The sequence below is a fragment of the Drosophila hydei genome, unplaced genomic scaffold, assembly GCF_003285905.1.
Source record: "Drosophila hydei strain 15085-1641.00,03,60 unplaced genomic scaffold, DhydRS2 tig00000149-arrow-pilon, whole genome shotgun sequence".
Taxonomy (NCBI): domain Eukaryota; kingdom Metazoa; phylum Arthropoda; class Insecta; order Diptera; family Drosophilidae; genus Drosophila; species Drosophila hydei.
Window position 1 is genome coordinate 6,643,041 of NW_022045678.1, and position 27,894 is coordinate 6,670,934.

Consider the following 27,894-nt stretch of genomic DNA (forward strand, 5'->3'; position numbering starts at 1 on the left):
GGAAACAATACTGTTTTTTCTAAGCTTATTAATAAAAGGCTGGTCCAATATGGAGAATGCTAAAAAATGTCCTTTTCCTTAGTAGCGATAAATGATTGATCGGAACTATACGTAGCTTCTTCGATACATTTTTAACCTCTTCTATTTCCTAGGCTAAACTTCTGTTCTTCTCTATATTCTTCCCTTGCCTTCTAATACCCTGATCGACTTAAAAATGCTGAGCTGTCCGTCCATGTGAATGCAAAACTGAAATTTTAAATGTCATACATAAAATCATACACATTACGGATTTCGGTAACTCATCTCATTTCTTTATTCTTGACAATTTAATTTTTTTTTAAGTATATATATATGCTCAGACTTAAGATTTACTGTGTAAGCCCCTGTGATAACAACAGAGATTTTGCACATTTTTGATACCTCCTACTTTCTCCCTAAATTTGAAAAAATCGTATACACATTGTAAAAAGCATTTACAAAACAAATTTTTTAAAAATTAACTTCCAATGTAAAGCCTATATGTTGTTCTTGTTGGGCAGTCTCGACAAGGACACTCTAACATGCATTCTCAGCTCCTCCTTTTGTATATGCAGGTCCTCATTGTCAAAAGGCTTTAACATTCTGTTAATCCTCAAACAAATTTATCATACCGCATGACTTCGCCTTAGATGATTTTTAATAATTCTACATAGTTAACATACAGGTAGTTTAACGTTTCTGACGGCCTACAGAAATGATTCAACTATTAAACCTGATGTCATATCCGATGCGTCAGATAATAGAAGAATTATCTGTTGTGCCTCATTTTAGTGATCAGTGACTTTGTTTGATATTTAACAACTTCTGCACAAACAAAATGATATATCAATAAGACAACTATACTCTTGTGCTAAGCAGGTAACAATAATTTTCAAATCATGTTTATAATTAACATATTAATGGTTAATATTCGCCTTATAAACATAACCTTATACCATAACTATTATACACTTACATATTTATATTAATCTATGAGACAATTTTCCTGCTTTTGTTAGTTCTAATAATTAATAAATTTATACAATACAAAAATTGTTATTTGAAAGATCATAATGTATAATGGTTCTAACCTGCATCATTTGTATCGATAACACAGTAAATAAGTAAAAGTGGAAACACACTCGTTACTTTGCTATAGCTACTTGAACAATTAATACTTTACCGAATGCAAAAAGCATCGATACCTTTGCTATTGTTTGACAATTTGATTGTATTTATTAAATTATGAACTAAGCATTAATTAAAATGGAATTATTAATGAGTATTAATAATAAAGAGATTTTTATGGAGGTACAAATTAAATCAACATCATCTAAATATAATAATTTACATTTCGCTTTCGACTAGGTTCTCCATTTGTCTATTGAATTCCTAATTGGAAACATTAACGAGCAACAGGCTCTACGATTTTCTCATAAATATGGATTTCAAAATCCTGACGACTTTTTACTTGCTACAAGGACGATCTCAAAATACTACAAGCAATGTTGTACAGATAGTGGCGACAATGATATTTCTGAAAAGCTGCCGCACTTAAGTCCCGAATTGAAACCGCTTGTACCGCTGGTGCTCGCAGCAAGATTGGATGCAGTCGAGCAGGCTCTTGGAAGAAGTGAATACTTGAAGAAGGAAGTCAAGTGTGTCATGTCATTTTCCTGGGACACACGTTTGATATTAGGAGACAGCAGTTTCAGAAGTAACATTCGACAAGTGGCTACCATAAATTTGCTTTGCCAATCAAGTTTAAAACGTGAAAATATCTATTTTGAAATGGATTTAGAGAGTCTTTGCGCTATGATAGAGGTATTAGAAAAGTGTGTCAAAAGGGACAAACCGCTTAAACAATAATCAAAAGCCTTTTTATGTTTATGCATTTGTAAATATGTACCTGCCGCAAATAGATATACGATACTTATGCTAAATACAGATTAAACCCCAATTTTAAAAGTGAGGCATGGTTTATCTTTCAATAGCATTTCGAATTGCTTCCCATTCTATTGTACTCTCTAGATCGGACTCCAAGTGACGGTCGGATTTTTGAGTTAGCTTTTCAAAATTGCTAAATGAAAATACAAATGGCATAGGTCTTATAAACTTAAAAAAATTCTTACCACTTGAATTAGGTTATTTGTAAATAGTCAAATACTGAATAAAATTAGCTCCAACCAATCTATCAGATTTTCCTAAACTTACAAATTATGAGATATTCTTAATCAAACATAGGTTTGACAATTTGAATTAGTACATAAAAACATATTCTGCATGTTTTATTTTAATAATTGTATCTTTACATGAAATTTATTTATATATTTATTATAAGGTATGATTACATTTAATTTTGCTAGCTTTATAAATTCATTTTAAAATAGTGAAATTATATACAATAATAAACATTTGAATCTTGATGGATTATTTCAAATTGTTTACAATGTTTTTAAATGTATTTATTTTTTAACATTGTACTTACTTTTTGGGTATGTACATTTTTACAAGCATGTTCAGCTTAGCTAATTAATAAAGGCAAATTGTAACCATGCAGCCACACTTGGGCTGGAAAGTTGCCGAACGTATTACGTAAAATATCGTTGGGCTGAAGTACTGAGAAACTCAGCTTATACCCGCTGCCAAATACTGATTTTTGTAGTAATAGGCGCAAATTCCAACAACAATCGACACGGCGGTTGTCATCATAACTGATTTCGGCGTTAAGACGCTCAAGAACCATTTACTTATATTGTAATTAGATTTCGAAGACACTGATCGTCGATAATTAATCCGACGTTCCTCCTCAAGTTTGCGTTGTTCTTTTCTGTATGGTATGAAACGTGAAGAAGTTATTAAACTATTATCTGCAATATAAACAAAATATACTTACTCATTTTGAATAAGTTCTTCTACTTTCTTTTCAATTACAGTCAAACTATATTTATCATATAATTTACTGGATATGACTAAAAGATCCTCAAACGGCAAATCATCTGGTAGCTGCAAGTTGATTTTGTTTAGTAAAAAAGTAAAAACAAATAAAAACATTTCAGTCGAATTTTAGCGACTGCATAACACACTTTCACTGTCCAAACACGGCTCATTTTCAATTTGCTATGCCCAGAAGGAAAATGTAAAAGCAACAGACGGAGACACGGACAGGCAGACATTTAATAAAACCAATTTACTATATTCACTTTATGAACGAGTATAAAGGTAGTGGAGCATGGCGATGAAAAAACTGAGATGGTAAAGCCTACTGCCAGACTACTTTAAGGACGATGTGAACGAATACAGAATTATATTAATTATTACCTTTGACAAAAGACAGTGCACTGATGCCATATCACAGTCCTCTTGAAGTATAACATTTGCTCTATGCAATAGAATTGCGGCGGTAACAAAAATGGGGGTATACATTGGTGATGCAAGAAAATAATCGTATAATCGTACAACGGCCTTGTAAGAATTTAAGCTGTGTCCGAACCAGGTCAGATACCATGGCAAGGCGAACAAGGTGCCTACTGTAGACCGTTGTAGGAAGTGGAAAAGTTCAGGCTGTTCAAAGAGGACAATAGGCCAGATGAACATAAGACGTCTCTGTGTCGCCTCCATTGTTTCCTGCATGCATTCTGAGAAGTGCGTAGTAGAGAGCTGTTCCATGATTGCGAATGCCACTTCCTCGCCAGCGACTAACAGAAATGTTACGGCGACATCGTGATATCCCTGATAATAGCTTAAATTTGGATATTTTTTGATTACTCGCAGAATGAGCACTGTTAGCTGGTCCTGCAGAGCAATACGCTGTTCGTAGGGAATGCCTGGAGGAAATCGTTTCAATGAACGATTCACATCTAGCACAACTTGATGGTATTCCGGATGGCTTTGCAACTCATCAAGAGTTGGCACACGATCCAAATTTGCGACATCCACACCTGCCAGTTGCGGCCACAGAACTCGTCTTAGGTCATCGTTGACTAATCCGAAATTGCTGAGGGCTAGCTCCTGCAGTACTTTTAGTGGAATGCAGCTGTCAGGGTTATCGGCAAGTAGTTTTTCAATTGTCAGTCGCTTAGTCCGTTCACCATCGGTCTCTGGACCTATAATATGTAAATATATATATAGACATAAATAAACCCCATTTTGTCAATTGACTTTGGTTTGTGTGACGTACATTTTTCAAAGCTGAGAGGGGGCAGATCGATTTTGATTTCGTCAACATTGCTCATAATTGATAAAAGATTTTTTATCGTATTGTAATCGAAGCAAAGTTAAATAATTATATCTGACATTAATATTCAAAGATTATAAACCAATATCAACTTATTTATGAACACTCATCTTATCGGTTTATATTCAGGTTTTAGACATGAAAATTTATTGTTATCGAAAGGTAAATAACGATAGCAAAATCGAATATTCGAATTTTTTGTTTTTGAACTGTTCGCACTCTGTGCATTTGCAGTAGCTTTATAATACTCGATATATGCTTGACACATCAAAAAGTGTTATCTATTTGTTCAATAAATTAAAAAATACAAAAACAATGACACGTAGACATAAATTTAAATTCGATTTTAAGCTTTTTGGTTAAGATTTTTGAAGATTAAGGACTAAATAATTATATATGTGGGATACTGACTAATTTAACGCACTTGTATAATTTACTTATAAACATTGAGTTTAACAAATAATTTTATAAAAAATTTATGTAAAATATTATTCTTATAAAATTTCAGGAATTTTGGAAATTGGATATGGTTATCCAAAATACAAGAATAGTCAAACTCCTGTAAAAGATGCATTAATTTAAATGCAAAACTGGAAAATTCTATTATTAATTACATTGAAAAGTGAATATAATTTTTTAATCCAACTTGATGTGCGGGTCTTCAAAAAATCTCTAGAACTGACAGTTTCCAACGTCGACGCGTAACACATACGGACGGAAAGACAAACAGCTCATCGTCCTGATTAAGAATATATACAATATATGGAGTCTGCCATGCCTTTTTCTGCCAATTACATACATTAAAAAAAACCATTATAACATTATACTTTAGTTTTCCATTTTAAATGATTTCAGGATTTAACGTGTAGAAAGCTTTAATCGGAGGCGCCCAGCTTGGGAATATCGTATTTGTATAAACAAATAGAATGTTTGTCAAAAAAAGAATAAAAATCGATGTAAGGGCACCATGAGTCGAAGAAACATCTCTCCAACACATACGCATCATCAGTGATACCTTTTCATATTTCTAAAAAAATTTCAAATTTCTTGAACTTATTGGCAACAGACATTTCTGATGCCCACAGAATATATATAAAAAATGCATTCGCATTTAGGTGCTGCGTGGTTTTACAAATTGGCTAAACGTTTTGTTTAATAACTTCTGTGGATTTCAATGGTATTCTCAGATTTTCAAAAAAGCTCTTATATTGATAGATGTATGAATGTACAGAGCTAAATCGACATAGGCCGTCACCGTGATCAAGAGAATATATACTTTACATTTTAATTAAACTATTACACACCGATTTCCCATTTTTAATAGGTTCAGGGTATAAAAGTGGTGAGTTGTGTGAACGGTTTGAAGCTTTGCGCCATATAGCTCTTAGGATCCAAAACGCGTGAAATAAAAGCAGATACAACATCAATAATTCTACGTTTGCTGCAGAAATTAGAGGTACACAAAATGAGACAGGTAAATACAGGACACTTGACATCCATCAAGAGTATTTAGGGATTAAATGAACCGTAGTTAATACAGCACAGGGATATATAATTAATATTGCCCTTATTAAAAGTTTCCATTTGTGCAAAGAAATTGATTATTTTTTGTTTACTATTATTTTTTTATTTATATTTTATTCTCGTTTTAAATCAATAAAAATCAGGCTTAGATGTAAATTTGTTCGGTATATCTAAACCTAAAAAAATACATATGTATATACAGATAAAGAGTGTTTACTTTAAATAGTCTTGTTTCTTTTGTTGTGCACTTTGCTGGTTCAGAATTTCAAAAATAAAATTACTGATTATTCTTTTTGTTTTTGTTTTTTTTTTTTTTTTTATAGAAAATATCCAATTATTGGTTAATATAAAAATTTGGGATAGTATAATTAAAAGAATAGTAACAGCCCTAGATTGAAATATTAAATTATATTCATACATACATATGTATTTGTGAAGAGTTAATTATATTAGTTTTGGAAACATTTGGATTATTCAAATGTTTGAATATTTTGGTATTTTATTTATAAATATAAATGCCAAATACTAAATTATTAAATCCCATAATATTAATAATAAAAATAATTATTAAATGCCAACATATGGTTATCAAATTATCATATCTATCTAAGTTTTATTATGGGCCCAGCTTAGAAATTTAGGATTGCGTTAAGCTTATAAATGAAAAAATAAATACTGAAGTTACTTATATATAATTTTGTTTAGAGTAATATCTTTTTGTATATATATTAATTTTAAGAAAGTAAGAAAGTCATTACTGATAGCTTAAACTAGATACTCTGACACACATAAGTATAAAAGCAGTATGTCGAATGATTACACATTTTTATATACATGAATTAAGATTGTAAGTTTGTCTACCTTTTTTGTAATTTTGTTTTTAATTTGGATTTAATTTTAATTTTCAATAGATACATTTTATGTATATATTTTAAATACAATATTTAAATGTAGTTCTTTATGTTAAAAAATAGTTAAAAAAGGTTACATAATATATATATTACATAATATATATATATATATATATATATACTTAGAGCCATTGGAAATATTTTTATAGATTGTTTAAACGTTAACGTTAATAATTTGAAAAAAATAGCTTTTATACGTGTCTAAATTTTTTATATGCGCGTTATATTGATTGCATCTGTTATTGATTCCCTTCTTAGAAGTTGTTTTGTATCATTTTCGATTTCTATTGGCGATATAGCAGTACTATGATCATTCAAATACGGTGTGTCCTCCTCCACAATTTTCTCAAGTAATATATCCCCAGAATTATTTAGACCTAATTGATCATTACAATTAGTATATCAATCTAAAGTTTTTCAATGGCAAAATTCTTGCAAATTTACGTTACCATTACGCCCGACAATTTGACCATTAGAAATATTCTCCGTAGAGCTACAATGAACAACAGCTACATCTGTTGGCGAGGGTAAGCCATTCCGACCATTCTTCTGCAATGCAACAGCTTTGCGGGCGTGACGCGTGGTTAATACGCCAGTTTCGACATCTCGTTCAAGCCGATGACCTGTCAATTTCAAAGAGCTTTTTAGTATTAGAAAATCAACAATTAATAAACAGTTCAAAAGAAAAAGCTCGTCTCCATTTAGATTTAAAGAAACCTTAGGTGTGCTATGTACTAATGTGCCAACGCCGTTCATTTACCATTCATTATACTCATTCCTTAAGTATTTTGGTTTTGACTTTTTTTGGTATCTGTGTGTATGCAAAACATTTTACCACTATCGAAGCAAATGTTTTTAAAATTCAATATGTTTGTACACTTTCCTGATAACATTTTAACAAATTTCTTATTGGGCTGTGCCAACATGGAAATAACTTTGTTTTTAATTCAATATCAACGGTATTATATATTGTGCTATGAACGTTAGAGACTAAAACACGGAAATAGCAAAGATTAACTCATATAAAATATCTAGTTTGGATTGCTACGTTAGTTGGGTTTGGATAAAAAAATAGTATATTAGAGAGAGTATTACAAGAACACGTCTTATACAATTATATAGTCCAGTCATCGGTTAAAATGATTAGTTATTGAGATTTTAGATCGGACCATTTATGAATTATCTGCCCCAAGTTTTGAAAATAGAGCCAATGCTAGTGTAAGCATTTCCAAGTTCTCTGTATCATATGGTATATAATTGCATGGTGAGACAGAGTCGCTACCCTTCAATATATTATCAATAGCAGATTCATATTTATTACCAGAACGAGATCTCGTAAGCTGCCGTTGCACATAGTCTTCAAGGTCCTCCTCTTCTTTGCGACTTATTAGGCAGTTTAGAATTAATAAAAATAGTCCTAGTCCAAAGGAAAACAGGCCAGTGCATGTGACCTCATTCCACCAAGCAGAGCTAGAACCTATTAATGTGTACATATATATGAGCATTTTGGATATAAGACTTTTCGCCTTAACCTTACTAAACACGTTCCAGGACATAGCTTCATCTGGTATAATTCCTGCCCCACAAAGAAATACTCCAAAGACAATAAAAACAATGCCAATGTGCAGCATTCCGATGCTGGTTACGACCTAAAAGAAAACTTATTTGAAGTTACCTCATTACATAGAGACTAAAAAGGATTTACCTGGCTATCCAACATTCCTGGTCCAGGTTTGACTGCATGATGAGGATGATGATATTTACGTCTGACAGATCCGCTCGGCGAATGGAATGTTTCACCACTTTCTGAACTTTGAGTGCTATATCGCCTCTCTCTGGCTCTTTTCTGCTCATCGCGACGCTTTCGTTGCCGCTTGATCGCCATGGCGGAGTGTATGCCCACAGAATGCATTTTTAACTTTTCAGGTTGAAAAGCATTATATATAAATGAATAACATTTTGGTAAACTAGTGAAAAATAATATTGGCTAACTATTGAGCAAATATACATTTGATCTTTATATAGTTATGCCTTATAAAAACGTATAAGTTCCACATGGGGCGCAGATGATCTTAGTCAACAAAAGTCCAGCTACGCCTTTATACTAATAAATTGTAAATACCTGCACCAAAGTTCTCGACGACTACTAATTGATGCCTACGATTTGTAGACTGAAATAATGACTGGAGTCTCTCTAAAAATCAGAATACGATTCGGAACAAGAATTTAGTCATTATTAATGGCATTCTCTGAAACTTCTAAGATACTGCCAACTGTATACATCAAGATTATAGTGTTAGTTAAATTTAAATTAATTAAAGTTAATTTCAGTTTTAATTTCAATTAAATTGGTATTTATCATAGCTAAGATCTAGTATAAAAATAAACTAAATATATCAATATTTTATTGTGATCCACGATTAATAGACACATGTAAGAACGTTGTATTAATAATTAAGTATTTAGAGATTACATTGTCGCCAATTCTTAAATGGATTTTTAAAAGAGCAGTTTAGTAAGGACTTGCTTACTTTGAGGGTATTGTGATTAAGTTTTATCTTTAAAACGTCATACGAAATATATAACGGTAAAGTTTAACAAATTGACATTGTGTTGGTCCCGTTTAAGACACTTTGAATAACGTACTGAGCTGATCTAGTGCATATCTATACTATAAATAAATTTATATTTTATATATCACAATCTTTTCAATTCTTGGAGGCTGAGTTATATGCAGATCCTATGTTAATTAGAAAATGAATATCATTGTCAACATAAGCTAAGTCTTGATAGTTATTTGTATCATTAAATTTACTCATTGTGCCTAAAATGCAAGTATCGCGTCTCTCAATCAAGCACCATATACATATATGTAGACATATGTATATGTGTGTGTCCATACAAACTTATTCATATCTCTATGCCAACCTTTCAACAGGTTTAAGTTCAAAATATACTTCTATGAAGGGCTTTTTGCAATGTGTATATACAATGTATATATATATATATATATATATATATATATATATATATATATATATATTCACAATGTATAATGTATATATTTATATATATATATCGATATATATATATATATATATATATATATATATATATATATATATATATATATATATATATATATATATATATAAAATTTATATATATGCATACGTGAAAGTATAACATAAATATGACAATTTTTCGATGAAGTGAATAACTTTAAACAACCCCTAAAATATATAAACATATACATGTAATAGGGGTGACATATATATAAGTAAATACTTGGACTGAAAACAATGTAAATGTACGTTGAATCATCCACATTGCACATTAAGTAAATTTGCTAGAATATTTTTTTGATGTTCATATGATGTACATACGTATATTTATGTTTTCAAAAGAAAATATCACTCACCTTTGTTTGTATTTTAGTACTAACTCACTAGTTTAGTTCTTAGTTAAAGTTATTAAACAATTATCCATATTAATTAGTTCATTTTAGGTCCTGTCCTATTTTTAAAAAGCATATATACATATGTATGCATTGAGTACATCAATGTATACAGGTATGCATATGGATGAAGTTAGTAAATTTATGTTGGAGAATTCAGACAAACATACACATATATATCTATATATATGAATGTACATCTATAGATATATGTATAAGTATAGTAAAATTATCTTATTGCTCATAATTATGATGAATTTTAAATTATGATTCAATATCGATTTTTTAGTTTTTCCTTTGTTTTTATTTGATTTGTTCGGGTTGACTTTAGTTTCGTCGTGCCTTTATTAATTTCTCTATCTGAAGACAACAATAGTCTACGTACTTTAGTGTATTATAATTTAATTGTATTTGTGTTTTCTATTTACACCAGAGAACGAATCAGCTTGTGGGAACTCCTGCACTTTGCACTATAGTTGTAAATTCGTTCCATGAACAGGAACTGAATTCCATCGGAAAGAAGCTTTACAGAAAGGGAGTGAAAGCTTGAAAATAAACTTTGAAGCCCAGTACTGTTTAGCAGAACTTAGCAGCTGAAAAGCTTTTATGTTCAGTTGTTTACTTTACAAGCATAGAAATAAAAAATAAAATTCTTACAAAATATAAAATTACAAATAAAAAATTCTTACAAAATATAAAATTACAAATAAAAAATTAAAATACAATTTCCAAAATACAATGAGCCTGAAACAAGCATTTTTATGCCTAATTTATGCTGTGTAGGTATTGTCCGCATTCTACTGCACTGGCAAAATTGAGGATAATTTTGTTGAAGTCTTTAAGTTTTTCGAAATAGTTTTTATGTGCCTTTGTAGTAATACTTTTATAGTTAACGCCATTTATTAGTTTAGAGTTAATATACGATAACCATTGTACATTGGTTTTTGGCGAGTACGAGGACCAATTGTTTCTTTAAGTAAAATAAAAGTATTTAGATTATATAGATAAATATCCAGATTATTTTATACGCACTTTAGTTCCTCTCGCATCATGCGGTATACCTCATACTGGTAATCTCCTGTGGCCACAAACAAATCGTCATCTTGGGAGAGGTCATTATAGTGGCAGCATTCGGAAACAGTTATTCGTGATAATGTGTAATCAATAATGGTTATTTGAATCCCTTTTGTTTCCACCGATAACTGTTTTCCGCGAAGTTTAAAATCAATAAACTTTTTTTTTGTTTTCTCAATGAGTATGTTGCCCCAATGTAAGTCTCTATGCTCGAATTGAAAGGCCTCTTCTCCAACTGCTAGGGTTAATACAACCTTATATTCACATATACAATAAATAGAAATATTAAGTAAGAAGGCTGTAGTCGAATGGAATCAAAATGTAAAACCAATTTTGTAATTTATAGATTTATTTACCACCCAAGGTCTATATCTGAGATTATTAGATTTTTTTATTAAATTTACACCTTTAAAGGTGTACACTCCCAGCGAATATTTTAATTAAATTGTTCTACCTACGAATAAGCATTCGAAAATTTACATTCTAGATTAATAGCAGTAAACTGACGTTTAATAGACATACGGATAGAAAGATGATTATTACACTTTTTGAAAGAGTAAATTATCATTTCATGCTTACAGCTTTTATAATGTATAATATAATCTTACCTGCTGCAGTGCAAAATAAGCCTGTTCGGCGTTTAAGAAAACAAACTTTGACATGTCTGTGCCAGCAAACTTCAGCTCCAAAACAATAAAGAGTTGGCTATCAGTAAACATCGTAGGATTATCATTTTCAGACTCTTTTTCCTCATCATAATCTTCCCAGAGACCTATTAAATGCTTTGGGTATTTTCCTTTGACCAAGCTGACCTGTGTAAATATAAATATATATAAATAATTTAATTTGTGTACATTACTATTGTGGCAATAAAAAAATTACGTTGTATATATCTACAAATCCGCTAGTTGAGTTAGTTTCATTTATTCGTAGTGCGCTCATTTCTCTAGAAATTATAATTTCAGGCAATATTTGTTCATAAGTCTTTTGTACTTCCTCATTAACCAAAGCTGTACCCTCGATCGGAAGTACTTTTAAAACTAAGTTCATTTTCGTTTTATTTTTTGGCGTATACTTAAATACTTCTCCGTAAACTCCCTCGCCAATCTTGCAAGCGTCCAACATTTTCGTAGCAGTATAAGCTGTACTAAATTTAAGTGGACTCGATTGACCACAATACTTAAGCACTTCTGCTTCGAAGTTTATTTCAAGATCATGTTCCGAATTACGATTTGTATGCAGCGATTTTCGTGAGTTTCTCGGAACAGCTCTCAAATTTTTCAAAGTTATATCTCTCGGTTCAACGCATAGATTTGAACTTTTGCGACCAGATATATTTTGCGTTGTGCGTTGCCAGGTATGTAAAGACTTGCGCCATTTCCCCGGCAGCAGAACAAGTGAAGATCGAGCCTGTTTGTTAGATGCTCGCCGTGCTTTTAATGCGTGTACAGATTGCAATATTGAAGAAGACTCCATTGACGTTTCAGAATCGATTGTATTCACATTAAAACAAACTTGCTTTCCCCCCCTGGGTTGGTCCAGTTTTTCTCGATCTACATACGCAAAGATATTTAAGAGCATTACTATGATAAGTTAATCTTTGTAGTTTTACCAATGATATCCGCTCTATGATCTTCGGTAGGTAGTAATCCATCTAGTTTCATACCAATTATCGGTGACAACGCACAATGAAAGATATTTACAGATAGATTTTTCGCACAAGGAGTTGAGATAGAGTTTTTTATGTTTAGTTTATCACCAGCAGCCGTAAGATTATTTCTTACGTTTGGCAAGGAACAGTCGTTGATGTTCAACACGTTTGGATTGGAGTTTTCAACACTAGAGTCCATATTAAATGATAATCGAACTTTCTTCTTAATTACGTTCAGTTCTCGTAGTTTTCTGAATAAATATTGTATTTGTTCATTAGTAGTAATAATGTATTATTAAAATATAGTTCAACATACGGTATGGGATCTAACAATCTGTCAAAAGAATCTTTCCACGCGTCTTCTGGTAAAGTGTGGTCCATTGTGTATTATGTTACTTGTAGAAAATAAATAAATCAGATCTTATTCTTTTCATAAGCAAAGAATTATTTTGTTATATTCGAAATGATATCCAAGCGCAGAATGAGGCAGTGACGCAAATAAGAGCGATAAGAGAATTGTTGTCTTCTGTTAAGCAGAAATACCGCGTTATTGAACACTGAATACAATCGTAATCGAGTTATTAGAATTTGAAAAACACACACGAAAGATGGAATATTTCCATAGCCGTATCTTGCGAACGTGTATCATATTTGGAAAATTAAAAATTTCCTTCAATTCTGTTGTAGCAATATCCGTAAATGTATATATATATTGATGTAGGACTGCCACATAACCAGATAACGCCAAATTCTTACGAAATACTCATTTGGCACTGTTACGTTACATTTATTTCTTAAACACGAATTGGGGATACAAGTTTTGCTATTGTCGAGTTTGTTTACATGAATCATATAAGTTTTTTAGTACATGAACTCAACTAAAAAATTATCTTCAAGTTATTATTATTATTTGAAAGCCAATAATCGATACATTTTCAATTATTTCAGTATTTCCTATTAAATAAAATTGACAAGTGGTCAAGTTTCCTATGTGTTGAACACATTTATAAATTACTATTATTGTGCATAAAACCGCTATTCTATAAATAACTTTTCGTTGCATTTTTTATTTATATAATTATATAATTATAAATATATAAATTTTTTTGTTAAATTTTATATATTATTTATCAAATATTATTTAAATTAGAAAAATAAGTCCTAAAGGAATTTATTATAATCTGTTATTTATATATATATATATATATATATATATATATATATATATATATATATATATTTATATATATATATATGTATATATAAATCAAAAACTGATGAGGTTTTATTTTTAAAAATATTCTTTTTATTTCTGTTATCAGTTTACGTAAATGTTTCCAAAAGTTTCCAATTGCAAAAGCGAGCAAAATTATTTTATATGTTTCTTGGAGTCGTAAACGTTTTGAAGTATGAATAAACTTAAGGAAATGTAATCGTTTTTCTGTAAGTACAAGTTGCAAATAGACATATAATAATTTTTACATATTTTGTATGGCGGTTAAATGGGCACATATGCAAACGAATAATTGTATAAAAAGGAAATAATACGGTTCGTAAATTAATTAACTGTCGATAAGAACGTTTATTACCTTATATTATGTATTTTTTTATTATTAAGTTTCATATAAATAATGGTGAAAACTTTTGTGCCTGTTAATTTTGTATATATTGTATATTCTAAAGAATAATAGATATGCCATTTAATAAAAATTTACGGATATTACCATTATATATTAATGAATGGATAAATATATAAAAATGTTATTGTTAAATATAAAAGTGTTGATGAATTCAATTTTTTACATTTTCATACCAATATAAAAATGCATTTGATACTTTCAGTTCTTCAGTATTTGCTCTCCGTTTTATTTTTTCGCTGTAAATGTCCATAAAAAGTGTATATCTGTTTTTTTTCGTATTTTTATACCCTCAACATATAGAAAATGGGTAAAAAGGAGACATTAGTTTTTGTTTTCACGTATGCATAATATGTAAGAAAAGGCGAATGCATAAAGTATATGTGTATTTATTTCTTTTTGATAACCAGTGAATAGATTTAGAACTATTTATCTGCCATTCCGCATATATGTTTGCACCGATCTGAAAACTTTTTATATCTAGAAATTTTTGTTTATTACTAATAAGTATTAAAGTATAGAGATACTAAGCTTTCCACATTACAAAGACCTGTCTCACTGTCTTAAAAAAAAAACAAAAAGCCAGATGCAAGGTATTTGTTAGTCAGGCACTCCCGATGAAGTGTTCTTACTTGTTTTTTATGACGTTGGACTGTTGACAGACAGTCGAATATGAAACTTGAATTTGTTTCGCATAGAGCGTTCATTATTTTTTGTTTTGAACATTTTCTGTTTCAGTATATTATCAAGCTTTAATCGGGCAACAATCCAAATCGGCTCAGTTGTGTTCGAATGATTGGTATATATGTGCTTTTATAGACGACGGATATGTAATAAAGTATATTATTTTTGTATATAATGAAGTTGATTTTTAATTAAAATAACTGTATTTAGACAGCATATATCTGCAACCCAGTGTTCCTATTAACGGAAATTCTTCAATAATGAAGTTAAGCAAGAATATTTTTTTTAAAATGAATTAAGTGAGAATATATGATATTGTTCTACAAAAAATCTTAGTTAGTGAGTATCTAAAAGCACATAGGTGTATATTTATGTGTTTTTTATATGACTTAAAATTAATACGTGGGAAATTTTGTCAAATAAATTGCTCTTAATAAATTCTATTTAAAAAACCGATTCAGAAATAAATAAATAAAACGTAAGCATTTTTTACGTAGTTCCTACTTATATTATATATCTATGTTTATGTGTAAAATATATATAAATAAAATAAGACAAAATGTTTCACTATTAGTATTCCGTCCTGCTTTATTTTAAGAACTTATCTGTAGGCGTTTATTAGCAGAACTGAACCAAAATATGAATTTGTTGTGCAGTTATTAAGTGTTGGCTGATCGAGTTCATTCTAAAAAAACTTTGGTGCACTAAATAATGTATATAATAATGTTTAAAGCACATTAAATACTTTGGTGCAATAAATAATATATATAATAGTGTTTAAAATACATTATTAATAATATTCCTTAAGAAACAAATCAATCCATCAAAAAAAATAATAATAAAAATAATATTAAATAAATAAATATATATATATACTTACAAGACCTACAATAAATTTGAAAGCAACACAATTTTTTTGACGTATCAAAATATTAACACGGAAAAAATGATTTCGTTTGGGTCACACTTAATCAAATGCATAAAATTATTTCTCTGTACATATATTTAGATATATATAAATAAATATATATATAAAATATATATATATATATATATATATATATATATGTATATATATGTATGTATGTATATTTCGATATAACAAAATTATATTGTGTACTTAAGTGTGGAACAGATTGTTCTGAGTTATAGTCAACAATAACTGTGGCTAGAAAATAATAAATATTTGAGCAGGCTTAACCGACTGCGTAATACCTTGTTGAGTTTGAGACTCCAGTACAAATGCAAATTTGTATGCTTCAGGTAATAAAGCACGCGTATATAATGAGTAGTTCAATTTTTTTTCCATAATAATTCAAAACAAACATTGACGTCAACTAATTTTTGTTTAAATCAATCTAAGTTTCTGTTATTTTATTTTTTACTTGTAATACTTTATAAACATGGTTGGTAGAAGAATAGTGAAATATATATTTAGGTATTTAATATCTTTCTCATTCCACATTTGTCATGGCTTAGACTTGTAATTAATATTTGAAAGCTCGGAAAATAAGGGCCTGCGAGTGTATTCGTGTGTTTAACATTCGTATGTATAAACATGGCTAAAAGAATCTCGATCTCAAAAGCCTCAAAACCCGATTTGACATGAATACTCGGGTATACTATATTATTTTATTCTATAACTCATTCTATTTTCTTATTATAAAAAAAAACCCCGGAATTTTATTTCGTTTTTACTCTTAGCTTGAATATAATAAAAACTGGAGGCTTCAGATTTATTGTGTACATCCCTGTGATGAAAACAGAAATTTTGCGGACTTCAGATATCTTCAACATTGTTCCTCAACTTGCAAATTACTAAAGATTTCAAATACTAAAGATGCGTATTTTAGGACATACACACATCTGAATATCATCATTACTCTCGGAAATTTTCATTAAGATGGTACATTTAGTATAAAAGTTATTCAGCAATTCATTTTCCATCGTTAACGCTACACTGAAGTCCAAGCGCTGCCGCTGAGTAAACAACGCAGTAAGTAGAACGCGTGCTTATGCGTATGTGTGTGTGATGTGTTGTTTGCTGCATATAAAAGAAGCGTATCTCCTAGTTGAGCAGTCCCGACTAAACTGATGAATGCATTGGTTTCGTGTAATATTCGTCCGTCTGTCCATATGAACGTATACCATTTTTTTGATATTGAAACTAGAGATTTGAATTTTGCGTATATTCATTGAAGTTTGTTTTATAATATTGTAACTAGTATATCTGCAACGTTATTATTGAAGGGGTTACCAACTAGAAATTTTGAATATACATTTATTCGTATAGACAAACCAAGACAAAAAATAAATAGTAGATAGATCTACACGTGTTGGAGTGGAAAAAATCGATAAATATATATCTTTTAATACTTAAAAATTCCATAATTATATTATTGTCGTCTTTCTCTATTTATTAAAATTGTAAAAAACTATATTTTTGGTTAAAGTTCTAAGATTTCATCCCTTAGCTACTGCAGGCTCCCTCTTGAGAAAACAATTTAACTGTTTTGGGATAAGTAACGAGATTTTTAAAGGTGGCGTCAGACAGCAAAAATGTATTGAATACCGGATTTGTAATCTTGACAGGATCAAATATGAGCTTCACTAGTATACTAATGAGCGTATACACATTCTTAGAAATTTGGAACCAAAGAATCTTTATTACATACACAATCAACTTAAGATTCAATTTTCTTCAGTGTGACTGCGTTAAGCAAAAGATCAATCCAAATATCGTTCTTCCTTATGGTAATTATCACAAATTGTATTCAAACTAAATTTGACTATATATATATATATATATATATATATATATATATATATATATATATTATATATTATATATTTTTTTTTTAATGTGAATGAATATAAAACTTTTGTAATAAAAAATTTGTTGTCATATTGTTTTGAACGTTATTTAATATTCATCTGCCAGGAAAGGTAGTTGTATATTGATTTTATATTATTTGTAATTATTCAACATGCTTTGTTTCAGTGTGAAAACCGGTTATTCAGTGTGTTGAGAAATCGTCCAAAAATGCAAATTAAACAAAAACGCGTGCTCTTCGTGGCCTTTCTTGTTGCCTTTGTATGCCTTCCTGTATATGTCGAATCATCTTATAAGTGTCTTAATACAAACAGTAAGTACAAATAAATTCGTGTAATATTATATATATTATGTAATTTCCTTAATATTGTAGCTTACTTACTTAATTATCTTACCTTTAAACCAATAGGATAACAAATTGCTTTGACTTATCCATTTTCACGGATAATACAATGGGTTTTTTGACATCGCTCTCATTTGAAAGAAACTTTTATTTTCCATTCGTATAGACTAGTATTAAGTACGCACATTGCCGACGTTATTCCACAATTTTAGAAGTCAATTTAGACCTAGATCAGCGTGTGCTCAAAATTAGAATAATGGATAATCCGAAAAAAACACACATATATATATATATATATATATATATATACACACAATTTTTGACAGCATAACTCATACGAAGGTTGCATCTGAGCTCAATGTTTCTACAAATCAGTGCCGCTATAAATCGCATAAGCATAAATTGAGCTATTTCCTGCTATTGTACAATACGACTTTTAATATATAAAAAATAATTGAGCTACTATTTATACCCTGATCCCATTGAAAATGGAAAATCAGGGTATAATATGCAAATGTATGTAACCGGCAGATGGATGCGTCACAGACCCCATAAAGTACTTATTACTCAGTACTCAGGACGACAAGGCGAGTCGATTGAGCCCTGTCCGTTTGTTTATCTGCCGGTCTGCCCGTATGTGTGGACACGTTGCTCACAGCATCTATCTAGAGACTTTAGTTTGTTTTTGTAGATCCGTGTATAGCACGCGCACATCAAGTTTTATTGTTATCAATTAAACACATAATTAATTAATTAATTTAATATTTTATAAACATTTTTTTAAAGATTTAAATACTAAGATTTAAAGGAGTTTGCATTTTTACCAACCCAATAGAATATGTAGATCATAACTCTAAAAATGTAATCAAAATTCATTAGGTAAAACAGAAGTTATTAAGCAAAACGTTTGGCCAATTTGCAAAAGCACGAGGCAAGCACCGCCACGCGCACAAATGTTTTCTATACGTGTGCACACATACATTTAAATTCATATATTCTTTTCTATTCAAAGAATCGAAATTGCGATTGAATACTGCTTGAATAATCAGCTGCTAATCAACTTCAAATTTGCAACTCTTCTTGCAAGTGGTGCAGTGGCTTCGTTGGTAGAGGCGGTGAGACGTTTTTTATGGTTTTATTTACTTTTTATACCCTGATCCCATTGAAAATGGGAAATCAGGGTATAATGGTTTTTGTGCAAATGTATGTAACAGGCAGAAGGAGGCGTGGCAGACCCCATAAAGTATATATATTCTTGATCAGGACGACAAGCCGAGTCGATTGAGCCCTGTCCGTCTGTGTGAACGCGTGGATCTCAGCATCTATCAGAGCTAGAGATTTGAAATTTTTTTTGTAGGTCCGTGTATAGCACGCGCAGGTCAAGTTTGTTTCAAATATTCGATAACTATTCGCATTTAATTGTTATCGAATAAATATTTTATACATGATTGAAATGCAGTAAATAAATTATATCTCGAACGAGCCTCCAAATTTTGTATTTAGTTTTATGTATATTTTATGCAATTTTGATTTTTGTTGGATTTTGGATACCGACTCCAAATCCCCCCAAATTCTTAAAATTTAAGTTCAGTTGGAACTAGGGCCATTATGTGATGGCGTTTGCATCTCAACCAAGCCAATAGGATATGTACATATATCGTATGCTGAAAATTTCATTAAAATCCATTAAGCAAAACAGAAGTTAGTAAACAAAACGTTTAACCAATTTGCAAAAGCACATGTCAGCAGCGCCACGCGCACTTATTTTTCCTATGCGTGTGCACACATACATTCAAATAGATAAGAATACTATTCCAAGAATCGAAATTGCGATTGAATTGTGCTGAATTATTAGCTGCTACTTAACTTCAAATTTGCAACTGCTCGAGTAGGCAGTGCTGCGTTGGTAAAGGCGGCGCTCGTATGCAGCTAGTTCCAGGGTTCGAGACCGGTGAAATGAAATATTTTTTATTGCTTTTTTCTCTTAATTATGAAGTGGCGGTGTTGAGAGCTCAAATTTTGCTGTGTAATGTCGATTTTTATTTTTATATTTTTTTTGAATACTCGATACACACTACGAAAAATATTAAAAAATGCAGATGGGAGGACTGGGATCAGGGTTTCTCTTAGTCGGGCACCCCGACTAGAGCTTTATTACTTGGTTTTAAGTAAATTTTCAAATTAATTTATTTATGCGAAAATCTGAGTATGTTATCTATTTTATGTTTTGTTATATGTATTTCTGTCTGTGTATATCTTTAATTTTATATTAATTTAATATTTAATATACAAAAATAAAATAATTATAAAAAAATTTTTTTAAGATTTTTTTTCATTTCGTCCTCCAAATAATGGATTTGGTATTGGTCTTCAAGTTACAAGTAGAGCGACGCATCAGGTGATGACACGAATATTTTCAATTTTTTTAAAGGAAGTACTAAATTATAAGGATGTGCAAATAATTCCATTAGTATTTGAAAACTCTTCAGATCCTGAAAATTTGTTGCGAACCTTAAAATATGTTAAGTAAGCAAGATGAAATGTTAAAATAATTCCCAATTTTCAGTAAAGAATTCTTATAATATTTCTTATGTTACAGATACTATAAGGAATTGCATCAGATTTCAATGATCAATTTGGAGGTTTGGGCGCCCTACACCATACATAAGGAGCCACAACCAAATATATATAGTGCCGGTGCGTCTATAGCTCCCGGTCGATTCAGTTGGTTTGTGCCTAGATCACAAATTTCGATTGATAATAAAGACTGCAGTCTGCATTATGAAGTCTTTAAAGATATTAATAATGCATATTATTCCCTATACATAATGGATGATAATGTTATAAAAATATTAAGAGACAGAAGGTGAATTACACAGCAATGCTTTCTAATTGATTGGTAAAGAGTAAACGATTTTATTCTTTTCATAGTGTTGAAGAATATGCAAATCCAAACTGTGGGAAAATTAACTGTGCCACTCTAATAGCAGAGTGGCGAAATGATTCGTATTTCATTACAGAGGAACTAAATGAGAGCTATCTAAATGTAGTTTGGTTGGGAGATCAATTTAGAGATACTATAAAAGAACTGCATACTATGTATAGTTCAAGTTACACTCGAGGACAAAAAAGATTTGTCGTTCTACATTGGGTTCCTTCAGAGATAATTGATGCTGATATTAAATTTGCTCAAATAGCATTGCCTAGATGTGAAGATTATGAATTTCTCAAAAGGTCGAATTGCCGATACGAGCTAACTCCGATTCTTAAATATTATCCAGGAAGTTTAATATATGACAAGCGAATGATGTACGCTCTTCGAAATTTTTATATCAATGATATGGACTTGAAAAATATTCAAAAAGAACTTAGTATCCAGAGAGCGCATACAAAAGATTCTGAAGAATTGTTTAATAATGTTGCGTGTAACTGGCTGCTCCAGAATTTTGAGACTTACAGCCGCTGGGTATTACCAAGGACGGTGAAAACACTGTCGATTGGTGGTATATTCCCAATCTATATAACTGATTGGGGACATGAAAATATTATTGAAGCATCGCAAAGAGCTGTCGATGTAATCAATGAAAATAAAACAGTTCTACCAAACTATAATTTAGAGATATTAATAAAAGATGGACAATGCAAGTCGGATATGGTTTTGAAATCATTTATACATTATTTCAATAAGCCAAATATGTTGGGTGTTCTGGGACCTGCCTGCAGCGAAACAGTGGAGCCCATTGCTGGTATTTCGAAACATTTAAATATGATGATCATATCATATTCTGCTGAGGGCAATTCCTTTGTTGACCGCGAAGCATACCCATACTTCTTTAGAACGATAGGGTCAAACAGTGAGTACGTGGATGCGTACATCAAAATTATGCAACAACTCGGTTGGTGTCGTGTCTCCACATTGACAGAAGACTCCCAACAATATACAGGCTATTTGTCTCGTATGGAGAGCAAACTGAGGCTTTTTAACTTTACCTTAGCTTTTAGTCGAAAGGTTCCGAGTGATGTTACAGCTCCGGATATGAGAGAGGTTTGTTTCAATTATCATATTGTGAAACAATAACTTATCGAAAAATATTATTTTATTTTAGCATTTGGTCAAATTAAAAGAAGCCCATTCAAGAATCATTATTGCTGAACTGCAAAGCGGGAGTGCGGCCATTACCATCTGTGAAGCTATAAAACTGGGTGTTAGTATTATTATTAATATTTTAAATCACTCATATTTAAATCACCAAAAAGTGAAAACGTTTTAAACATATTTAAAATTTTTTTTCATTGACTTATTACCCGCTTTATTATATAAGTGCTTCAATACATTAGTTGTTTACGATTTATTTAAACAACTTAAGAATGAATGAATGAATCCGACTTGGAGTTCCGAAGATATCTTCCGTTCTTCTATTGGTAATAGCAATATTAATAATAAACTTTTTTTTTTCAGATGACCCAAAAAGAGAACTATGTTTGGTTCTTACCATCCTGGCTATCAAAAGATTATGAATTGTGGAACATGAAAGTTGATAATAGGTGTTCTATTGAGCAGTTTCGGAATGTAAGTAGTTCATATTAAAACATTAAATTTAAATCTTAACAAAACTTCTAATTGTTAATAGGCAATCGAAGGGCACTTAAGTATAAGGCACACACCATTTGGCGAGCTGAATGCAGAAATGCAAGAGGGAATGTCTATAAATTCTTGGTTAACTACTTATAAAAATAAGTATTCTACGTTCTCAAGTTATGTAGGATTTGTTTACGATGCAGTGTGGACCTATGCTCTTGCAGCACATAAGTTACTGGAGAATAACTCTGATGCCTTCAATGAGTTAAGGTCAATAGAAGTTACGAAGAAATTGTCCAAGCTGATTAGAGAAACAGACTTTAATGGCTTGTCTGGACATGTTAGATTTGGTACAGGCGAATTTGGGGGTTCACGTATAATTGATCTCGACATTTTACAGTGGAGAAATTCGACGTATGAAAGAATTGGTCTATTCAAGCCTATTGTTGAGGGAAGTGCATCAAAAATGCATATTAATGGAGGACACCTAAATTTTTCGACAAATGAAGCGTTTCATGGTCAGGTACCTGAAGATGGACGATATGACTGTAGATTTTCGGCCTTAGCCCGTTGTTTGCATGTAACTTGTGATATTGCTTCAATGATATTCATAATTTTTCAATGTCTTATAATAATTGTGTTGATGTCGCTAATTTCTTGTTATTTTTGGAAAAAACGCTACGATCGCAAAGTAAGACAGTCTGCCCAAATAATGAAAATGTTTGGAATTGACTTGATTTCACCATCAAGAAACAAAGTAAATACATTAGATAAATGGGAAGTACAAAAAGATAACGTTGTGATCAATAGACGATTGGGCGAAGGGGCCTTTGGCACGGTCTTTGGTGGTGAAGCGCGATTGGGCTCTGACGAGTGGACTGCAGTGGCTGTGAAAACTTTGAAGGCTGGGCAGTCTACAGAAGACAGATTAGATTTTTTGGCAGAGGCAGAAGCTATGAAAAAGTTTAGTCACAAAAATATTATAAAACTTTTGGGAGTTTGCTTGCAAACGGAGCCAATTTACACAATAATGGAATTCATGCTTTATGGAGATTTGAAGACGTACCTTTTGGCCAGAAGAAACATGGTCAATGAGAAAATAGCCGATGAGTCAGATATATCATCAAAGCGTTTGACTATGTATGCTATGGATGTAGCGCGCGGCTTGGCCTATCTTGAAGAACAAAAATATGTTCATCGTGATATTGCGTGTAGAAATTGTTTGGTAAACTCCCAGCGAGTGGTTAAAATAGGTGACTTTGGTATGGCTCGACCTACAATTGAAAGTGATTATTATTGCTTCAACAGGAAAGGTGTACGGAAGCTTTTCCCAGTTCGGTGGATGCCTCCTGAAACACTTTCGTTGGGGTTATTTACGACTGCTTCCGACATATGGTCATTTGGAGTTGTACTCTATGAAATTATATCATTTGGATCGTATCCGTATCAGGGCTTAACAAATAATCAAGTTCTTGACTTTGTGAAGGCCGGTAATACACTACGAATACCAAACGGTGTAAAGCCACAGCTGGAGGGTCTTTTAAAGTCCTGTTGGAGTCAGGATGTCAGTAAACGTCCAACTGCGTTAGAAATAATAGAATACATTTCCAACTACCCACGATTGCTGACACCGTGCATAGAGTTTTCCGGAACGGCGGTTCAACTATCAGAGTCTGAATGTGATGAAGTAGAAATGTTGCCCACTTGTTACAAGTCTTCACCGTCGAAAAACGAACTCAAATTCGACCTTCTGCCACGCCAACGCAGCAGTTCTGATTTTAAAAAATCTAACATTGTAGCCCAAAATGAATTTCCCAAATTTGAGGGTAATGATTCTGGTTCGCCCTGTAATGTTTCTGTTTCACAAACTACACCAGATGGTTATAGCATAATGACTCCACTTTTGACGCATCAAGCGAATGACGATGTAAACGGTAAAAAATCATAAGAACTTTGTATATAAAAGGTCTAAAAGTTAATGACTTGAAATTATAAATCAACGAAATGCGAAACAATAGAAATTGACACCAGTTTTCTTATTAATATTGGTTAACTTATGCCCTGCATATCTGAAAAATACATTTAATTCATAAAAGCTAAGCAAAATTAAGTACATAAGTCTAGCTATAAGAAAAAATGACATAACTGACAAAAATGACAATAATGTATGCATTTTGGGTTTCTGAATAGAAGACAGTTAAATCTGTGCTTCTCTATACTATTAGATCATAGGGCAGGTTATCTTAAGTCTATTCGAAATTTCACTTATCTACATAAATTTTTTAATATTTGAATGCAAGTCGAAAATGAAATTTTGAATAGAATATATATATATATATATATATATATATATATATTACAGACATTATCGAAAATATATATATATATATATATATATATATATATATTAAAGACATTATCTGAAATAAATGTATACAATTTTTTATATGGAAATTTATCTTAATATTCCAAAGAGCTTTCATTTACATAAGTCTATATACTGGATAATACTGCGCTCTTTTAAAGAATGTTCTATGTAAATTGTGACCGGGATTCCTTTTTAATTGAGAAGTTCTCTTCAGGGCATTCCAACAGAGCCACATAGCTAAAAATGTATTCTAATAAAATTTCAAATAATGGGGATGGTTCAAGGATGAGTTCAAAGCGACAGATAGATTTTTATTTGCACGTTAAGTCTAGTTTCTTATTATACCCTGAACCTATTGAAAATGGAAATTCAGGGTAAAATGGTTTTATGGATATTTATGTAATAGGCAGAAGAAGGCGTGGCAGACCCCACAAAGCCTTTATGCATATTAACCACGATCTGAGTCGAATTACCTAGAGACTTGAAATTTTAATGGAATACGCAGTACGAATTTATAGTTTCTGTAAAGCTAATACCATTTTTTTATTATTCATAAAAATGGATAATTTGATTCTGTTTTTAAATCGTAGCTGGAATACCACAAACAATAATTGATGGAATAGATGGAGCTAGTGGTTGACGGAGTGGATTGGTTTGATAAGTTTTTGCAATATATGGTCCAAAGGTATATGTATGATTTTCCGTAAATTTGGATGGCTTATTAATATTAATCAGGATATATAACCATTGTTTTTTTTTAATTTGGCATGTATGTCGAATTATTTATCGATGTTTGCCTCAATATTAAACAAGTAAGAACCTTGAAGACAGGCGTTACAGACTGCATATATATATATATATTCGTAAGATTTTCCGATTTGCGACACCTCCAAGAGACATATGTGTATATGTACAATTTTTGGTAAATCAATAGAGGTCAGAAGTAAATTAGTCGGCAAATGATTTAAACTGTAAAAGAATATACGTTTTTTTCGGTTTTCCACGCCCGCAATGGCGCATTATGGCCAATATATTTTAATCTTTGGTTGTGAACGGCTGTATATGTTTCAAGTTTAGCTTAATTATTTGGTAGATATATGAAGCTGGACGAAAAGTATAATAAGTTTAGGGATAATATGTAGGATTCTTAAAATTGCAGCAGCCATTAATAAAATTTTTAATTTTTGGTAAACGGTTTTTATATTTTCATACATAGCAAAATATTCGCACAGTAACAAATTTGTATGTGCACCGAATTTGAAGTGCGAAATTCGCAGCTTTGAGGGATTTAAAATGAGTTTTACATTCATCGAGTGAAAGAATAAAGTAATAAAGCTAGAATGCAATAGAAGCGCATTCACAATCAACCGACCGCACGTACTCACATATGATTGTGTGTATGTGTCTGCGCAGCAACAGACTCTTTCCCACACATTTGTGTCTATATACATATTGTAAATCTGTGAATTAAGAAACAATCATAATAATCGCACTCAGCGCACGTAATTATAAAATCCACATCACAGAACGAGAAACGGTCGGGCCTAGCCATAACTACACATCTACAGCCATAGCTACAGTTCCACCATAAGCTCCATTGCAGACTCCCTGCCTTTATCTCCGTCGCCGTTAACGCCATGACTGCCGTAGCAATTGCTGTGGAAAGTGCACAACGACATTATGTTGCGCTCTACCGCGCTAATGCAATGCTCTATCATCAACGTCCAGAGCAAGCATATAGTAGAATGGAAAGAGATGCAGATACACGGAAAGTGAGAAAGACAGAGAGAGAGAAAGAGAGAGAGAGAGAGAGAGAGAGAGAGAGGAGGGAGGGAGAGAGAAAGTGGTTGTGGGTGGAAGAATAAAGCAAAGGGGCAGCGTGGAAAGCTACAACCGCGTTGCATGCAATTCCACAGTCATCATTAGTTGTGCTAATGCACCGGAGCCAGGGAGAAAGAGGAGGTAGTGTGTTAACGCAGTAGCATCAGGAGCAGCGGCAGCAGCAGCAGCAGCAGCAGCAGGAACAGCAACAGTAACAGTATCAACAGAAGTAGCTGCAGCTGCAGACGCTGCAGTAAAATTGTCCGTCGGACGCAATTCCAAACGGATGAAATTGTTTCATGTTACACAATAAAAATGCTATATGAAACCAAAACAATGGGAAGGTAAATAAATGCGGGATCTGAGCGTTGACTCGAAATAAAAATATTTAAAATACATACAAACACATTTATATATTAGAGCATTATGTTTGGAAATTTTTTGTTTACAGTTTACAAAGCACAATATTTTTTCAGTTACAGATCAAATTTTTACAATATGTCTGTGTACAGATGCATATTATGTTATGTCACGAAATGCGCAATAAAGAATATACTCACAATCATATAAAGTATATATATTTTTCATTTATAGGCTTGATCAAATAATTGCGGATGCGAATCCATGGGGTCTATTTGTTAGAGTTGGGCATTTCAGTTTCAAAATGTAAGAGATTCTGTGTCTTCGTGCATACTTATGACACACAAATACATTTAAAATAAGAAATAATGTTGTAGCCGGGCGCTAATCGCACTGC

General features: G+C 31.6%; 5 protein-coding genes across 8 annotated transcripts; 2 read left to right on the forward strand and 3 right to left on the reverse strand.

Moving 5' to 3' along the window:
- Nucleotides 1-1,281: 1,281 nt before the first annotated feature.
- On the forward strand, nucleotides 1,282-2,222 carry LOC111594725. Its single transcript, XM_023308157.2, has 2 exons — nucleotides 1,282-1,329; nucleotides 1,387-2,222. Exons 1-2 carry the CDS (start codon nucleotides 1,285-1,287, stop codon nucleotides 1,885-1,887), a joined length of 546 nt encoding a protein of 181 aa, XP_023163925.2. The 5' UTR covers nucleotides 1,282-1,284; the 3' UTR covers nucleotides 1,888-2,222.
- A 264-nt stretch (nucleotides 2,223-2,486) lies between these two features.
- On the reverse strand, nucleotides 2,487-4,379 carry LOC111594703 (TBC1 domain family member 20). Its single transcript, XM_023308124.2, has 4 exons — nucleotides 4,199-4,379; nucleotides 3,340-4,124; nucleotides 2,915-3,024; nucleotides 2,487-2,848 (listed from the first exon to the last, which is right to left on the reverse strand). Exons 1-4 carry the CDS (start codon nucleotides 4,251-4,253, stop codon nucleotides 2,647-2,649), a joined length of 1,152 nt encoding a protein of 383 aa, XP_023163892.1. The 5' UTR covers nucleotides 4,254-4,379; the 3' UTR covers nucleotides 2,487-2,646.
- A 2,513-nt stretch (nucleotides 4,380-6,892) lies between these two features.
- LOC111594717 lies at nucleotides 6,893-10,676 on the reverse strand. 2 transcript variants are annotated; one of them, XM_023308144.2, is made up of 7 exons: nucleotides 10,576-10,676; nucleotides 10,112-10,206; nucleotides 8,396-8,608; nucleotides 8,228-8,339; nucleotides 8,012-8,167; nucleotides 7,140-7,313; nucleotides 6,893-7,067 (listed from the first exon to the last, which is right to left on the reverse strand). In XM_023308144.2, exons 3-7 carry the CDS (start codon nucleotides 8,600-8,602, stop codon nucleotides 6,901-6,903), a joined length of 816 nt encoding a protein of 271 aa, XP_023163912.1. In that variant the 5' UTR covers nucleotides 8,603-8,608; nucleotides 10,112-10,206; nucleotides 10,576-10,676; the 3' UTR covers nucleotides 6,893-6,900. The 2 variants fall into 2 exon arrangements, with proteins under 2 accessions (XP_023163912.1, XP_023163911.1); XM_023308143.2 differs by having other exon boundaries at nucleotides 10,533-10,676.
- A 201-nt stretch (nucleotides 10,677-10,877) lies between these two features.
- Nucleotides 10,878-13,379, reverse strand: LOC111594702 (putative serine/threonine-protein kinase haspin homolog). The gene is made up of 6 exons (XM_023308123.2): nucleotides 13,189-13,379; nucleotides 12,834-13,123; nucleotides 12,104-12,774; nucleotides 11,830-12,033; nucleotides 11,180-11,475; nucleotides 10,878-11,117 (listed from the first exon to the last, which is right to left on the reverse strand). The coding sequence occupies exons 1-6, from the start codon at nucleotides 13,251-13,253 to the stop codon at nucleotides 10,913-10,915; spliced, it is 1,731 nt and encodes a 576-aa protein (XP_023163891.2). The 5' UTR covers nucleotides 13,254-13,379; the 3' UTR covers nucleotides 10,878-10,912.
- A 1,886-nt stretch (nucleotides 13,380-15,265) lies between these two features.
- On the forward strand, nucleotides 15,266-25,202 carry LOC111594738 (receptor-type guanylate cyclase gcy-5-like). 3 transcript variants are annotated; one of them, XM_023308176.2, is made up of 8 exons: nucleotides 15,266-15,532; nucleotides 18,195-18,339; nucleotides 20,694-20,895; nucleotides 20,969-21,235; nucleotides 21,301-22,414; nucleotides 22,476-22,574; nucleotides 22,829-22,939; nucleotides 23,001-25,202. In XM_023308176.2, exons 2-8 carry the CDS (start codon nucleotides 18,237-18,239, stop codon nucleotides 24,894-24,896), a joined length of 3,792 nt encoding a protein of 1,263 aa, XP_023163944.2. In that variant the 5' UTR covers nucleotides 15,266-15,532; nucleotides 18,195-18,236; the 3' UTR covers nucleotides 24,897-25,202. The 3 variants fall into 3 exon arrangements, with proteins under 3 accessions (XP_023163944.2, XP_023163943.2, XP_023163945.2); XM_023308175.2 differs by lacking the exon at nucleotides 15,266-15,532 and adding an exon at nucleotides 16,898-17,189; XM_023308177.2 differs by lacking the exons at nucleotides 15,266-15,532; nucleotides 18,195-18,339 and adding an exon at nucleotides 20,264-20,320.
- The last annotated feature ends 2,692 nt before the right edge of the window (nucleotides 25,203-27,894 follow it).

Bases quoted from the DNA above. Each gene is read 5' to 3' on its own strand.
- LOC111594702 (XM_023308123.2), bottom strand. From the start codon at position 13,253: ATGGACCACACTTTACCAGAAGACGCGTGGAAAGATTCTTTTGACAGA. The intron at 12,775-12,833 runs GTAAAACTACAA...TTGCGTATGTAG, and splicing joins TCATAGAGCGGATATCATTG to ATCGAGAAAAACTGGACCAA. The intron at 11,476-11,829 runs GTAAGATTATAT...TGTGAATATAAG, and splicing joins CTTATTTTGCACTGCAGCAG to GTTGTATTAACCCTAGCAGT.
- LOC111594725 (XM_023308157.2), top strand. From the start codon at position 1,285: ATGGAATTATTAATGAGTATTAATAATAAAGAGATTTTTATGGAG. The intron at 1,330-1,386 runs GTACAAATTAAA...GCTTTCGACTAG, and splicing joins ATAAAGAGATTTTTATGGAG to GTTCTCCATTTGTCTATTGA.
- LOC111594717 (XM_023308144.2), bottom strand. From the start codon at position 8,602: ATGCATTCTGTGGGCATACACTCCGCCATGGCGATCAAGCGGCAACGA. The intron at 8,340-8,395 runs GTAAATCCTTTT...GTTTTCTTTTAG, and splicing joins CAGGAATGTTGGATAGCCAG to GTCGTAACCAGCATCGGAAT. The intron at 7,314-8,011 runs GTAATAAATATG...TGAAATTGACAG, and splicing joins GCTTACGAGATCTCGTTCTG to GTCATCGGCTTGAACGAGAT.
- LOC111594703 (XM_023308124.2), bottom strand. From the start codon at position 4,253: ATGAGCAATGTTGACGAAATCAAAATCGATCTGCCCCCTCTCAGCTTT. The intron at 3,025-3,339 runs GTAATAATTAAT...ATCAACTTGCAG, and splicing joins TGCACTGTCTTTTGTCAAAG to CTACCAGATGATTTGCCGTT. The intron at 2,849-2,914 runs GTAAGTATATTT...CATACCATACAG, and splicing joins GAAGAACTTATTCAAAATGA to AAAAGAACAACGCAAACTTG.
- LOC111594738 (XM_023308176.2), top strand. From the start codon at position 18,237: ATGCAAATTAAACAAAAACGCGTGCTCTTCGTGGCCTTTCTTGTTGCC. The intron at 18,340-20,693 runs GTAAGTACAAAT...AATTTTTTTAAG, and splicing joins TAAGTGTCTTAATACAAACA to ATTTTTTTTCATTTCGTCCT. The intron at 22,415-22,475 runs GTTTGTTTCAAT...ATTTTATTTTAG, and splicing joins CAGCTCCGGATATGAGAGAG to CATTTGGTCAAATTAAAAGA.